At 43.3% G+C, this 16,592-nt stretch overlaps 1 protein-coding gene across 1 annotated transcript; it reads right to left on the bottom strand.

Annotated features, from left to right (window-relative positions):
- Positions 1-9,231: 9,231 nt before the first annotated feature.
- LOC124982655 (tripartite motif-containing protein 75-like) lies at positions 9,232-10,587 on the bottom strand. The gene has a single exon (XM_047549641.1). It carries the CDS (start codon positions 10,585-10,587, stop codon positions 9,232-9,234), a length of 1,356 nt encoding a protein of 451 aa, XP_047405597.1.
- Between the last annotated feature and the right edge of the window lie 6,005 nt (positions 10,588-16,592).

The following is a 16,592-nucleotide window of genomic DNA, read 5'->3' on the forward strand; positions in this document are numbered from 1 at the left end:
ACTAAGTTCCCTGTTTTCCTTCTTCAGCTTATTTTTTTTTTTGTTTTTGTTTTTTTTTTTTTTGTACCAGGGATTGAACCCGGGGCAATTAACCTCTGAATCACATCCCCAGCCCTTTTTAAAAATATAGAGAGATAGGGTCTTGCTGAGTTGTTTAGGTCTTACTAAGTTGCTGAGGCTGACTTTGAACTCATGATCCTCTCTGGCCTCAGCCTCCCGAGCCACTGGGATTACTGGCATGTGCCACAGTGCATCTTTTGTCAAATTTATCCTTGAATATTCACTCCCCTGCCATACTTGGGATTGAACCCAGGGGCACTTTACTACTGGGCTACATCCCTGCCCTATTTTTAATTTTTTTATCCTCAGACAAAGGCTCTCCCTAAATTGCCCAGACTGGTCTTAAACTTCCTCCTCAGCTTACCATGTAGTTGGGATTATAGAGACACACCACCATTCCTGATGTTTGTCTTTTGTTTCTGCAATACTGGTGTTTGAATCTAGGGCCTCATGCATGCTGGGCAAGTGCTCCACCACTGGGCTGCATCCATAATACATTTGAAGAAAGCTAAGTTGCTCAGACTTGCCTCCAATTTGAAATCCTGTGTCAATTTCCCGTGTAACTGGGATTACAGATGTGTACCACCATGCCTGGTGTGTACCCATGTGGTGCATGTTACTGAGAATGGAACCCACTCTACCACTGAACTTCATACCCACCCTTTTAAAATTTTGATTCACAGTCTCACTAAATTTCTCAGGCTGGCTTAAGCTTTGGATCCTCTGGCCTCAGTCTCCAGAGTCTGGAATTACAGGTATGCTCCATCAAGAGCCAGGCCTGGTGTGTGCATGTAGTCCCAGCTGCTCATGAGGCTGAGGCAGGAGGATCACTTGAGCCCTGGAGTTGGAGGACAGCCTGAGCAATATGAGACCCTATCTCAATGCAAGTTTTATTTTTGGTTTTGTTGCAATACTGAGGTGGGGGGGGTATGTTTAGTCTCCATAGTTTGGAAATTTCCAGAATTCTTTTCATTACTAATTGCTAATGTCATTCCATTATGATGAATGAATATTATCTGTACTACTTTAATCTCTTAAAATGTACTTCAAACCCCGGTATGGTGGCATATCACTACAACTAAGGAGGCTGAGGTAGGAGGACCTCAAGTTCAAGGTCAACCTGGGCAACTTAATGAAACCCTGGTTCAAAATTTTTAAAAAAGGGTTGGGAATGTAGCTCAGTGGTGAAGTGCCCCTAAATCAACTCCAATATCATAAAAAGAAAAGAAATAGGAGTATTTGAGCTATAGTATAGATTAGTGATAGAAATTTTGCTAGTGTATGTGACGCCCTGAGTTTGAACCCTAGCTCTACAAAAAGGAAAAAATATTTGGGACTGGGCTATAGCTTAATGGTAAAGCACTTGCCTAGGATGTCGTGGGTCTAATCCCCAGCACTGGAAGGAAAACAGAGACATTGAAGAATGTAGAATGGAAAGAATTGCTTGAGTCACCTGTCCCCCAACTCAAGGCATTGCAGTGTACAGAAAAACCCCTTCGACTTGGAGGAGGGAGGGGGAATTAAGCCCAGCCTATGGGGCACACTATAATCCCAGCAGTTTAGGAAACTGATGCAGAAAGATCATGAATTCAAGGTCAGTCTCAGCAATTTAGCTATCTCTAAGTAAAATATAAAAAGGACTGTGGATATGGCTCTCCTGGGTTCAGTCCCCAGTATCCCCCACAAAAAAACAAAAAACAACAGACCTTAGACTTACAGCTCAGTACCAGGCCCATCATGGTAAAGCCCAGTGCTGGGTAGAACACGATGACCCTTAGTCCAGTGCCTCTAGACAGAGCCTTCAGACCCCAGAGCCAGGTAAAAATGTTGATTTCAGGGGGTCGAACTCATATTCCAGACTGCAGCACTGCTGGTTACATTGTGGATCTGGGTTGTGCCCTTGGGTGTCATTCCTTGCAGCCATGTGCTTCAGGTACATCCCAGCTCAGCACCAGCCATGGGAGCAAGGGATGTTTTCCAACATCCACATCAAGCACCGCTTGGAGAAAGGCTATGTACTGGGAAGACAGATGTGAGTGGAGGATTTTGCCTTTGGTACTCAGTGCTGGGCCAGTGAAACTGAACACTGGGCAGAACTCATTGGTCCCTTCCCCAGGCTAGTTTCCACAAACATTGTCTGGACCAAGCCCAACACCTTGCAGAGACTGCAGTCCCAGTAAAATGACCTTATGTTCCAACCTAACGGCACACCTCTGCTAGCTGCAGGGGTCTCAGGTCATAATAGATGACAGCAGCAGTCAGGTCATAACATCACAGGGCCTTGGTCCTTCTGTGCCAGTATTGCGGTGACTGTGGTGGCAATGGGTTTACCCACCTCATCCCTCCTCTATCCCAGTCAGCATAATAGTGATTGTCCATGTAGGGGAAGAACAAGGTCATGGGTGCAAGATATTGCTCTGGACCCCAGGCAGTATATGCCAGTGAGGCCCAGGGCTGGTCAGAATTCCATAGTTCAAGACCACAGGCCAGTGACTACAGACAAGGCATCAAGGTCCATCCTGCTCAGATGCAGGCACATGGACCCCAATGGAGATGGTCTACCCTCTCAAGGCACTCCCCAAAGCCATCCTGAATAATACGCTGCAGATTCAAGGCAAATTTTACCTTGGGGCACCCTCTAATGCTGAAATGGTGACAATATACCAATTGCAGGATCATGGCAAATCTGGATTTTTTTTTTTTTTTTTTTTTTTTTATACTGGGGATTGAACCCAGAGGCAGTTTATCACTAAACTACATCCCCAGCTCTTTTAAATTTTGTTTTGTTTTGTTTTGAGACAGGTTCTCACTAAACTGCTGAGGCTAACCTGGAATTTGCAATCCTCCTGCCTTTTCCTTTCAGAATCACTGGAACTACAGGCCAGTGCCAATGTACCCTGCGTAAACCTGGATTTAAAGCACCATCTAGTGCTCAATAGCAGCAATGATCACAGGCTCAGAGAACATTAAATAGCCTGCTTAGAGTTTATGGAAGGACAAACTGAAAGAAAGTCAGACTGGTGAAGATCGGAATAAATACCTGGTTCTTCAATGCCCAAATAACCTTGTGTGCCAGTAAGGATCTAAAAGTTTCTGGGGTCTCATGAAAGTCTAAGGGAGATTAGTAAATTAGAGGAAAGGAACCAGGGGGAGGGAAGAGGAAAGGGAAAAAGGAAGTACTGGGGAATGATAGCCAAATTATATTGTTATATTATGTGCATGTACAAATATGAAACAACAAATTCCACCATTATGTGCAACTACATGTAATGCACCAATGAAAGATGTGGGAAAAAGTTATTATTTTTTTCATTTAAATTCTGAGGAGAAAAAATGTCTCTAGGAACTATTACCTCACTGAAGGGACAAAACACCTGAAACTGATGGCAATGGTTATGTGTGATCTCTTTCCCAGAGAATTCAAAATAGTCATTTTAAGGGGAAAAGTGCAAGATTTCTCGAAATCAGTTTAATTAAGGTTTACACATTTCCTTAACGACCCTTTACTCAAGGTGTGGTGGCACACACCTGTAGTCCCAGCTACTCAGGAGGCTGAGGCAGAAAGATTACTTGAGCTCAGGAGTCCAAGGCTAGCCTGAGTAACAGTGCAAGATCTAATCTTAAAACACACAAACAATTAAAAAAAAAAAAAAAACTGAATTTTCATAAACAACAAAAAGAAAACAAGTTTGTGTATATTCCTGGTTCCTAGTTCAAAAACTTGCTAGCTTTTCGAACATGGCGTTAGCACACAGGTGCTTAACAAACCACTTTTCTTGTCACATCTTTCTCCAATATCATCATAACCCTTCATCTTCAGTCGCCCAGAGTCCTGAACCACACTGTATACTGTTGATATGGCCATACATCTATCCCTCAGTGTTGAAATATTTTTTTTTTTAACTAGGGAACGTTCTTTTTCATAGTGAGAATAAAGAAAATGAATGTCAAAATATGAAAAAGTTACAAGCAATGGTGTGTTAGTTTTTTCATTGCTGTGACCAAAGGCTCAACAAGAACAACTCAGAGGCCAGGTGCTGTGGTGTACACCTGTACTCCCAGCAGCTTGGGAGGCTGAGGCTGAGGATCACAAGTTCAAAGCTGCCTCAGCAAAAGCGAGGTGCTAAGCAACTCAGTGAGACCCTGTCTCTAAATAAATACAAATTAGGGCTGGGGATGTGGCTCAGTGGTCAAGAGTCCCTGAGTTCAATCCCCAGTACCCCCCCCCCCAAAAAAAAAAAAAAAAGAACAACTAAGAGGAAGACAAGTTCATTTTGTTTCACTGTTTCACAGGTTTATAGTCCGTGGTGGGTTGACCCCATTGCTCTGGGCCCAAGTGAGGCAGCACATTATGGCAAAAGGGTGTGGTGGAGGAGCACTGGAAGCAGAAAGGGGAAGGGACTGCAGGAAGGCACCCTTCCAGGCCACACCCCCAGTGATCCACTGTCTCCAGCCATGCCCACCTCCCTAGTTACCACTCTGTTAGTCCACTCAAACCTGAAAGGACCCATTAGGCCACCGCTCACAATCTAATAATTCCTCCTCCAAACATTCCTGAGTTAACACAAGAAACTTTGAGGGACAACTCATAAACAAACCATAACACACAGGTGGAATCTTCTACCATTCTCATGAGTTACTTTGGAGAGCTATCACTATCATATACCTAGACACTCAGAAAATGAGCAATTTTCTGAGCAAGAAATATGTGAAAGTTTAGTGATTGAGTTCTCTGCATCCTAGTCTGAAACTGAAAATGGGAAAAAGGAGAAAAATACTGCCATGGTTTGGATGACTGTCCCCCAAGGATTCATATACAGAAGCTTGGTCCCCAGAGTGGTAGTACTGGGAGGTGCTATGAGCATTTAAGAACATTTAAGCCCTACTGGAAGATCCTTCGGTTATGGAAGGGGGATATGCCCTTGGAAGGGAAAATGGAACCCTAGGCTCTTCCTCTGAGTCTTTTTTGCTTCCCAGCTCATGATGTGAGAAGTTTCTCCAACACATGCTCCTCGCCTTTGCCATCAGCACCTCTCCTGAGGCCCAAAACAATGTTGTCACCCAATCTTGGACTGGAACTTGAAGACCCATAAGCTAAATAAATTTACATTAATTGCCTCAGGTATTTTGTTAGATGAAGCTGGTTAATAAAATTAACCACCAGTGACCCCAAATGAAACAGCCCAGAGGCATGTGTTTGTCTCCATTGAGGAATATAGATTACTACAGAAGATGTCTGTGTGTTTAGGGGGATGCATGGCAGGGGAGGACTCAACAAAGACCACGGGGTTTTCTTCACAAACCCAAGAGTGTGTGCTCTTTTTGAGGTTTCCTTTGGCATCTATCCTAAGGGTGGGTTAGTGAAGGATGTTGGGAGGCCAGATGGGAGACTACTGTGGTAGTGCAGATGAGAAATTATGTGGACCTGATCTAAAATGATGCGAATGGATTACCCAGACTCGGAGAGATAGGAATTGAGTATGAAGGGCAAAGGTATGGAGAGAGGCTTTATGAACATGGTAGGGACCTCTGGGTGGCTGGAGGTACTTCTCCTGAGATAGGAAACACTATAAAAGAGTAGGTTTAACAGAAACAACATGTATCCCATCAGTTTACAATAAAAATAAGTTAAAAAAAAAAAAAAAGAGTAGGTTTGGGAAGAAAGTGAAGTCAAATATTGGTCATACTGGAACCACTTGAGGGAGATCCAAGTAGAAAAGTTCAGCATAAAGTTGGAAATTCTGGCATTTACAGGAGAGGATTCCCATAAGGCAAATAGGAATCTTCACCAGGTACATTGGTGCACGTCCATAATCCCATCAATTTAGGAGGCTGAACAGGATTGCATGATCACTGTCAACCTGGGTGGCTTAATAGGACCCTTTCTCAAAATAAAAAATAAAAAGACTGGGGATGTAGCTCAGTGGTCAAGTGCCCTTGTGTTCAATCCCCAATACCACAACCAACAACAAAAATAATAATTTAAGGTCTTTAAATAGATCAACTGGTTTGGATTGAACACTTACAAGCAGATTGAGTGCAGACCTGACCATAAGATAGTTACAGTACTGGTCTAGTGATGTGACCCAGTGGTAAGCACTTCCTAGCATGGGAAAAGCCTTGGATTTAATCCCCAGCACCACCAAAAAAAGTTACAGTACTAATGCTATGAAGATTGGTAAGTTAATAGACACCAATTACTTAAAACAATCCAGATATTACTCCTTTGGGGGCTGATCGTTTCCTTGATTTGTGATGTGGTGAAGAAACTAGATGTAATAGCTCTAAAATGAAATTGAGAGCCACTTTATATTACCCAGGACACTGCTTTCAAAACAAACAACTGTTCCAGTTAAAAACACCACGAATTACAATAAAAATGAATTAAAAAAAAAAAAAAAAACAACATCACGAAGACCAAGAGACTTCAGAAAACATTGTCTCTTTCTCTACCTGCAATAGGTGGTCTGCCATTTGACTCTACCCCTGCTCTGAAACTCTTTTTAAATTTTAATCAGTGATCCGGTATCCAAATACATTGATATGCATTCTGTCTGAATTTTAGTTTTCTTGAATCTTTCAGGAACTTGCTGACTGGTATCGAACTACATCTTCTCACTTTAACAGATTACTCTCTCCTCTCAGCATCCTCAAATATGAGTGATTCCCAGGATTCTTCCCTCCTTTTCAGTTAACTCCAGGAATTTTTTAATTTTTTTTTTTTTTTTTGTGTGTGTGTGTGGGTGTGTGTGTGTGAGAGAGAGAGAGATTGAACCCACAGGCATTCTACTATTAGGCTACATCCCCGGCCTTTTTTATTTTGTTCATTTTGAGACGGGGTCAAGCTATTGCCCAGTTTGGCCTTAAATTTGCAATCTTTCTGCCTTGGGCTCCTGAGTTGCTAGGATGACAGGTGTGCACCTGACATGGAGAATTCCTTATTCCAAGTTTCCCAGGCAGAACAGGTTCCATAAGACAGTTCCATGCCTCATGACACCTGCAGTAATGTTTTATAGTGTGGGAGGAGATCCATGCTTCCCTATAGGCTTAAGAGCAAAACCTTGGGCTTGGGATAGCCTGAGAACTCTGATAAGTTATACCCATTGCTTATAGAAAACCCATTCATAGAGGCGGAAAACGGTCAGATCCGCAATTCTAAGCCAGGTGTCCTGGATCTCATATACCCCAAGTAGGCATCTCATCTAACTCTTCACCCAGCCGACTTTGTGTGCTCTCACTCGATGTGAGTCACTGAACTTAGAAGCTTGTAATACAAAGATCCCATCTATAGTTCCTGTCATGAGAGAAGTCCAAGGGCCCGAAAAGTATATGTGGTTTGAGGACTTCCTCCATGTTGTCCATTCAGAATATAAGGTTTTTATTTAAAGAACAATAACAATAAAAGAGCCTGAGGGCAACTCATGGTCCAGTCTCAGGAAGCATGAGGGTAAGTTGCTTAAGTTTCTACAATGATGTCTCCAGAGGTGCAGTTTAGAGTGCCTAATCTATTGCAATTTAGATTCTAGATCCTTTGTGGGGGATATCATTAAAAGTAGACTGATTTGTAAATAACAGCACAAATGGCTTTAAGCCAAAAAAAAGTCCCTTTTTGGGGGTACTGGCATGTTAGCACTTTCCCTCTGAGCTATATTCCCAAACAAATTTTATATTGCCTCCAGGATCCAATAATGCTGAAAAGATGTTAAGGTCACTTTCACATTGGCATGTTGAGTCCTGACAGTGTCAGAGGTGGAAGTGCTATTAATTTACTAATCTTCAGAAATTTAAATAAGAGAACTTTTCCCCCTTGCAACACCGGAGATAGAACCCAGGGTTGTTTCTGCTCCTGTGCTACATCCCCAGCCCTTTTTATTTATTTGGAAAGAGGATCTCACTAAGTTCCCTAGTCTGGCCTCTAACTTGCGATCCTCCTGCCTTAGCTTCAAATTCTTGGATTATAGACAAAAGAGTCTTGCCCTAAGTGTGGAACAATTACCTGTTCCCTTTGTATAAACTCCTTTGTCAGTACTCCTATGTCCTAAATGAGTGTCTCCAATGAATCTTTTTTTCTTTTTGTGGATAGAACTCAGGAGTGATTCACCACAGAGCTACATCCCCAGATCTTTTCTTTTGAGACAGGGTCTAACTAAGCTGATGAGGGTCTTGGTGAGTTCCAAAGCTGTCTTGAAATTGCAATACTCCTGCTTCAGTCTCTTAAGTCACTGGGATTGTAGGTGTGCATCAGTGTGCCTGGTTTATAGAGCACTTGCTTAGCATGTGAGTCCCTGGGTTCAATCTACAGCAACACAAAAAATATTAAAAAATGAAATATTTGAATACTGATGTCCTTTCACATATTGACTATTCTTGCTTCACATGAGTGAATTCATAAGCCCACATGTGAAAAAAGGTATATTCTAATGCCCAGGTGCTCTACAGAACAAGGTTAGATTCTCCCTTTAGATTCTACACTAGTCACACTTATGGAGGAATCTAAACACACTGTTGATTCTAAACCAGAGATAGATCTAAACTGATATAGAACCTTGAGGCACATGATAAACCTGAATCTATACTCTTGCCCCCAAATGCCAAGAGTCATAGAAACCTCGTAGATCAAAGCTGGGAACGGTGGTGCACACCTGTAATCCCAGCAACTTGGGAGACTGAGGCAGGATGGCAACTTGAAGACCAGCCTCAGCAACTTATCAAGACCCTGTCTCAAAAAAAAAAAAAAAAATTTAAAGGGGGGCATGGGATGTAGCTCAGTGGAAAAGCCCTTACCTGGCATGCATGAAGCCCTAGGTTCAAAACTAGCATCACAAAAGGACAGATGATGCCACACACAAAGTATGGCAAATTATTCCCAAAATGGAGGAAAGGAGGGTGGCTACCAAGAAAAAGCAAGGAAAGAAGACTCAATGAGCTTGTTATGGAGATCCCAGGGTGGGGCTGGTGTGAAGGTTTCCACAGAACCAGGTTTGAACCTCCCACGTGTGCCAAAAGGGAACACCTGAACTTTCTCATCTTGCCCAGGTGTTGACCAGAGGGAGGGTCCTGAAAGGTTAACAGCCAGACACCAGAGTGGAATCAGCATCTTTATTACAAGTACTCTAGTATCCTCCAAGAGCATGAAAGAAAATAAACTCAGAAAATGGCCCTCTAGGTGGTTCACTCTTCTCTGACAAGAGTGATTGTCAGAGACTTTGAGGAACTTTCAATAGAGAAAAAAGGCACAAGTGTTTCTCTAAAGTTTTCAGTGAAATTACACAAACATGATCTGCTATTCAAATTATAAAATGAAACCTCTCCCAACTCGTAATCCAGAAAAACTCCAACCCGCTTGACTTGTGCTGACTGCCATTCATTTGTGGACTGCCCAACTTGCCAGCAATCATTGCTGGGACAAACTGATACAAAACCTTTTGTGGTGAAGGATTCTCTACACACGCCTAAGGACCATTCACCTGTGCCTCTCACTTCTACTTGCCAAAAATGTCTCCCACTTCCAAATCGCTCATAACTCCAGACAACTGCATAAAAAGTGGCTGGCTGAAGAGGTAAATGGCTTGAGTTCTTCATTTCACATTTCACACTCTTCCCATCTGCTGAGATAACAAGGTTAGGGTGGGAGGTTTGAGAATCTAAAGTCAAATCTACCTGAAATGTGCTGATCATTTTTTGCAGACCAAAATAATGTGGAGGGGGATGATAATTCTCTGTCTTTAATTCATATGAAAAAACTGCTGGGGGTTTTATGTCGGTGTACCTGCTGTTTATGCTTCTAATACCTCTCAGTAAATCCAGGTCTGCTTGTGTACACGTCTCTCTTATTTCACTTAATAAACTTTTTAGTGTGCCTATGTGGGCTGAAATTTGGCTTTTGTTTTTAACTAATTTTTCTGCCATAATCTTCTCTTGTGTATGTAACCTGACCTGTAATATACCTTGTTCCTTTCCTAAGAAGTGTTTAAGTTCTTCAAATTCATGGTATAATTCCCTCTTCCAATTTCCCATCTCCCATCTCAGTTTAATGGATTTTGAAACTTGTACTTCACACCCCATTTCAGCATCTTCAACTTGCTCCCTGAGGAGCTTAATGTAGTTCTTGAGCTTACTCCTGTGACGAGTTGCAGCTTGATCAATGGGCCTCAGGCAGTGATCCTGGTGGTTGGAGGAAACCCTGCACTGGGGACACAACAACTCCAGGTCCTCCTCGCAGAACAAGTCCAGAACCTCACTGTGCTTCTCACACAGGGGTCTCCTCTTACTTCTGGTGTCGGGCAGCTGCATGACAATATCAGCCATGTTACATAACTGCGGGTTGCCCTTGAGCTTCTTGTCAAGGCAGTGGTGGAGACAGACAGGACAGGGGAAGACATCCTGTAGATCTTTCCAGTGCTGGTAGATGCAAGAACGACACAGGTTGTGCCCGCATTCAGTGGTCACTGCATCTGTCAGGTAGCCTAGGCAAATGGGGCAACTGGCTTCTGTTTGAAGCTCTTCCAGGGAGGCTTCAGAGGCCATTGTGCATGAAGGCTCTGCCTGAGGAGACCCTTTCCAGTAGGTCTCCAGGAACTCTGAAGTGAGAAGCCAGTAACCCCTCAGCAGTCTCTGTTGAAGTCAGCCAGAGTCCCCAGAGATTGTGGTCCTACACAGCTGTCTGTTTTCTCTTCAGCTCCAGGAGCAGCTGCCAAGAGGAAGGGAAGACCCCAGGCACTCCTGGTCCCGTTACTGGACCTCCTTCGCACAAGTTCAAGCTTGGATGTTTAATTGTCTTTGTTGGGAAAGAGCCACAACTTTGAGAAGTGATGGAAATTAACAACCATGGAGGGAATTTCAGAATGCGGGATATCCAACAGGTCAACCGACAAGGTTTCTTAAACATAAAGAAAAAAAGTGTATAATAAAACAATGACTAACATATATTTAAATCATAGACATTTGTCTCCCTTTTTTCGGATTGAAATTAGTAGGTGCAGTGCTGCACACCTGTAATCCTAGTGCTGAGGCAAGGAGGATCGCAAGTTCAAGGCAAAATCTATTAACTTAGCAAGGCCCTAAGCAAGACCCTGTCTCAAAATAAAAAATAAAAGGAATGAGGATTTGGCTCAGTGGTAAAGTACCACTGCGTTCAATTCCCGGTACCAAAATAAAAATGACATACCAGGAATGGTGGCCCCCTCTTGTAATTCCATGCTGTGATAATAGGAGGATCGCCACAAGTTAAAGGCCAGCCAAGGCAACTCAAAGCGACCCTGTCTCAAAATAAAATGACTGGGGGTATAGCTCCACAGGACAGCACTTGACTAGCATACATGAGCACTGGAATTTCATCCCCCGTGTTAAAAAAAAAAAAAAAAAGTGGCTCTATACTTCAGATATTCCTGCAGTATTTAAACATAAAATTGTATATGGTATAGGATTCGCTTCAAAAAATTAAGGGGTAGTGCAGCATGGTAGTACACGCCTATACTAGCAACTTGGGAAGCTGAGGCAGAATTGCAAGTTTGAGACCAGCCTCAGCAACTTAGTGAGACTCTTATCTCAGAATAAAAAATACGAAGGGCTGAGGGAGTGGCTCATATAGAGTGGGCCAGTCCTAGATGCAATCTCCAGCCCTCCCCAGAAAAAAATTTATGGATAAAAAGACTAGGAACAAAATTTTATGGATGCATGCATTGGACTTAATAAAAGCAACTTTTCTAGTTCATGCACACACACATGTATTTTATATATATATATATATATATTTTGGTACCAGGTACTGACCTCAGGGGTGCCTAACTACTGAACCACATTCCCAGACCATTTTGAGACAGGGTCTGCTAAATTGCTTAGGGCCTCAAGCTGACTTTGAACTTGTGTTCCTCCTGCTTTTGCCTCCCAAGTCCCTAGGATTAGTCATGTGCCACCGTGCCCAGCTCTGGTTCATATCCTTCAGATGTTCTCTAATATAATCTGTCCTCAGGCTGACCATTCTTGTCAATGTGTTGCTGCCTCCCCTCCAGCCTGTTCAGCTCCTCTTATTTTTTCAAACCTTGAGCATCATTTTTCCTTGCCCTCTATCTCAAAGCTCCCAGTGACAGTGAACGTATCTCCTCCAGACAGTAATCAAAATTGGGCCACTTTTCTTTCTATCCCTGCTCATCCCCCATCCCATATTTCCCAAGTTAAAATTCCCTAATTGCCTTGTATTTGTGGTAAGAACAAGGCTGGGCTCTAGGGTTCTACCTGCTTATACCTTTTATGGGTTAATTCCAGTCCTGACCTCAGACTGTGACTTGGGGGTTGGTTAACATCACCCATGCATTCAGGGTCACAGGGAACAAGGATAATGACCCTCATTCTCCCTTTTAGTTTGGTGTGAACATAAACACCAATGCAGATAAACCTGCAACATTTCAGTTTTGAACAAGGGAATTTAGTGTGGCACATAAAAATCAAGAATTTTTTAAAAATTGTTTCCATTGGTCTTACTTTCTTGACTTAATTTTATATTTGCTGATTATTCTTAAACATTTTTCAAAAAATTTGATTTAAAGGACTGGAGTCACACCTAATGGTGTATGCCTGTAATCCCAGAGCCTTGGGAGGCTGAAGCAGGTTCACAAATTCAAGGCCAGCCTCAACAACTCAGCAAGGACCTAAGCAATTTAGTGACACCCTGTTTCAAAATAAAAAAAATAAGGGCTGAGGATGTAGTTCAGTGGCAGAGCACTTAGATGAGGCCCTGGGTTTTACCCCTTACACCACACAAAAAAAAAGTTTATCATAAATAATTCAGGTACAGAAAAGGCCCCAAAGTTGGGCATGGTGGAAAATACCTGTAATCCCAGAGATTCTCACCCCTGAGTTCAATTCTGGTACCAAAAAGAAAAAAGAAAAGAAAGACCAAGGCTGGGGATGTAGCTCAGTAGTAGAGTTTTTGCCTAGTAGGTACAAATCTCCAGCAGTGCAACAACAAAAGCTGCGCAGATAATTGCAAGATAAAAAGGGAAACACACACACACACACACACACATATAATATATGAAAAGATTAACTTGTATTAATCTTCAATAAAAATAATGAAATAACCAGATACTGATACAAAAAACCTAAACTATAGAATTCATGAATAAGAAAAGAGGTCAGGAAAAGGAAGGAGCCAGGCAGTGTCACATTCCTATGATCCTGGAGGCTCTCGAGGCTGAGACGGGGGGGATCATGAGTTCAAAAGCCAGCTTCAGCAACTTAGTGAGGCCCTAAGCAACTTAGCAAGATCCTCTCTCAAAGTAAAATATAAATGAATAAATAAAAATGGCTGGGAATAAGTGACTCAGTGGTTAAGCACTCCTGGGTTCAATCCCTGGTACCAACATAATAATAATGATGATGATGATATGATGGAGGAAGAGGGTCTGGGGCATAGCTCAGTGGCAGAGCACCAAGAGGTAAGAGTATGATTCTGCCATGGGGCAGGTGCTTGCTCAGAAGCAATGTGTACTTTCCCATGCCACCTCACATCTAGTCCATGGGACCATACGGAGATCTTGGGGCCACTGTCCACAGCTACAAGTGGACCTTCCATCCCCCTTCAGTTATCACATCCTCCAGTGGACACACCCACACTGTCCACTGTGACATTCAGATGTCTTCAAAATGAATCTAATCACCTTCTCAGAGCAGCCTCCCATGCCACCCTGGTTAGGGTGACCACCCATTTTCCTCCTTCATGGACCGTGGTAAGGTGTACTCAGGATTGCACACTTTCAGCCTGGACCTGCCAGGTCCCTTCCCAGGTGTGGTCCCAGATGCACTCAGCTGATGCTAACATTTCACTGGGGATCTTGGCTCTGCCAAGCAGGGAGCTGGAGCTGTCTTTATGTTCTCAAGGTATAAGGGCTTCAGGGTAGGCACCTCAGTACCCACAGCTTCTCCTATCCTTGCAGATCAGCAGTGTCCTCCTTGGTTCAGTTCAGACCATGCAACAAATCACAACCTCTCCTATCACCTTGGGTCCCCACACTGGCCCTTTTAGAATTTACAATCCTATGGGACATTTCCTTTCCTTTATCCCACTAGACACACTCCAGATGCAATCAGTATGGAGAAAATGGCAGCCTCCCATTGGCATTTCCCACCTTCCTCTCTGATAGTGTCTTTACACTGGAGGTAGGGTGAGAAGAGTCTGAAGAAAGGGCCCTGGAAGATTTGACTCCCCACTGCTAACTCCATTGAAATGCTTCCAATTTAATCAATGATCTCATTTCTAGGTTCCTGGAATACTCTGGAAAGCCCTGATCTTTTTTTCCCTGGCAGGCAGATGCAGCATTTGCTGACTTATCCTGCCCTGTTCCATCTCAGGCAGGTCTAACTCTTCCTGCCCCTTAAAAGAAGTATTCCATCTGGCATGGAGGTAAACCCCTGTGATCATGGCCTCTTTGGGGCTGAGGCAGGAGGATTCCAAGTTCAAGCACAGCTGTGCAGCTCTCACCCTCCTTCACCTCCAGCAGGCCCAGCTCCCTCTGCCCCGGTGCTTTGCAGAGCAGATCCCTCAGTCCTCTCCAGTGCTGTTGCCAGCTCTCAGCATTTTTGTCACTTCCTCCTGAGCAAGACATTCCAGACCTCCAGGAACAGTCCACTCCTCTAACAAAGTCACGGGAAAGTGAGGACAGAGTCCTGAATTGTCCTTTAACTCTCATGACTGCTGCAAACATACATATGTATGTAAGGTCCCCATTCCTCCACATCTGTGACCACCAGTCAGGCTGGCCATGACCATGTGACCTCCACGCCCAGCCTAACCATTGAAAGATGCAGATCTTGAAGTCAGAATTAAAGACAGGCAGTTGGTGTATAATAGGTAATCAGGTTGAATCAAGCAAGTGGAGTCTGATCTGAGCCCGGGAAGTTTGAAACCACCCCTGGGAGATTGAAATGTTCGTGCCTCCAGAGCCCGTGCATACCACCCCTCCCCAAAAGGCTGTTATTGAAGCAACTCCTGAGCAGAGAGCTACAAATCAACACCCCCTGGGCTGCTGCTCCTACTTCCTCATCCCACCATGGGTCACCTGTGGGTCCCCTTCTTCCACCTGGGAAAAGTCTGTTTTTCTATCCTTTAATAAAGTTTCTTACTTTCTATCTACACTTGCCTCTTGCTTCTCTGGTGTCATGCTTCAACATTTGAGGAAGCAGAACTTGTCCAGGTAACATAACCCGCAGCATCAATCTTAGCCAGGTTCCTGAGTCTCCCTTAAACTCTGAGCATCTGTTAACGAGCCCACTGGATAGGTTAAGGAAGAACAAGATCATACAGGGCCCATGGACACAAATCTCCCTTCACTGCCACATCCTGGAGAGTGAGACCACACCAGCTTCAGTCCAGAACTCTTGAGTGTGGACAGGCAATGAATGAGTCCCTCTCCCCAGCCCATATCTGGGACAGGGTGGGATCTGATTCTACCCACTTTAGCTAGTTTGTGTTTTTAGGCAATCATCATTAAAGAGCAGGAAATCATAATAACAAACAGCATGTGTCATTTATTTCAATAATTTGGTGCTGGGGATCAAACCCTGGGCCTTAAGCATTCTAAGCACATGTTCTACCACTGACTTACACCCCCAATCCGACTTTTGTGTGTTACTGATAATGAACCCAGGGATGCTTACCTTGAGTCACATGGCCCACCATTTTCATTTTTTATTTTGAGACAGGGCCTGGCTAAATTGCTGAGGTTGTCCTCAAATTTTCAATCCTCCTGCCTCAGTCTCCCAAATTACAGGGATTACAGGCATGTGCCACCACACCCAGCTTCTAGCATGTTTTCAAATAACCGGACTCCAGGCACAACTATAATTCCAGTGACTCTGGAGCCTGAGGCAGGAGGGTGGATGGTTTTTTGGTTTTCATTTGTTTTTTGGCACTGGGGATTGAATTCAGAGGCACTTAACCACAGAGCCACATCCCCAGCACCCCCCCCTTTTTTTTTTTTTGTATTTTATTTTGAGACAGGGGCTCCCTGAGTTGCTTAGTGCCTCACTAAATTGCTGAGGCTGATTTGAACTCGCAATAGGAGGATGGCAAGTTTGAGATCAGTCCTTACAACTTAGGAAGACCTTGTCTCAAAAAGAAAAAACAGGGCTGGGTTGTGGCTCAGTGATAGAGCGATTGCCTAGCATGCATGAGGCACTAGGTTCCAATCTCAGCACCACATATCAATCAATCAATCAATAAACAAAACAAAGGTCCATCAACAACTTAAACAATTAAAAAAAAACAGGGAAGAATAGAAGTACTTTGGATTAGACAAAGGGAAGGAAGAGAAGAGAGGGGGAATGGGAATAGGAAAGATAGTAGAATGGGTCATTGGGCATTATTATCCCATGTGCATATATGATTACATGACCAGTAAAATTCTACGTCATGTACAACCAGAAGAATAAGAAGTTATATTCCTTATATGTAAAATAAGTCAAAATGCATTCTACCATGTATAAGTAATAAGAATAAATTAAAAATATATCAAAAAAATTTTAAAAAGGACTAG

This window comes from Sciurus carolinensis, chromosome 4 (assembly GCF_902686445.1).
Source record: "Sciurus carolinensis chromosome 4, mSciCar1.2, whole genome shotgun sequence".
Classification (NCBI taxonomy): domain Eukaryota; kingdom Metazoa; phylum Chordata; class Mammalia; order Rodentia; family Sciuridae; genus Sciurus; species Sciurus carolinensis.

Coding starts and splice junctions, on each gene's coding strand:
- LOC124982655 (XM_047549641.1), bottom strand. CDS start 10,587: ATGGCCTCTGAAGCCTCCCTGGAAGAGCTTCAAACAGAAGCCAGTTGC.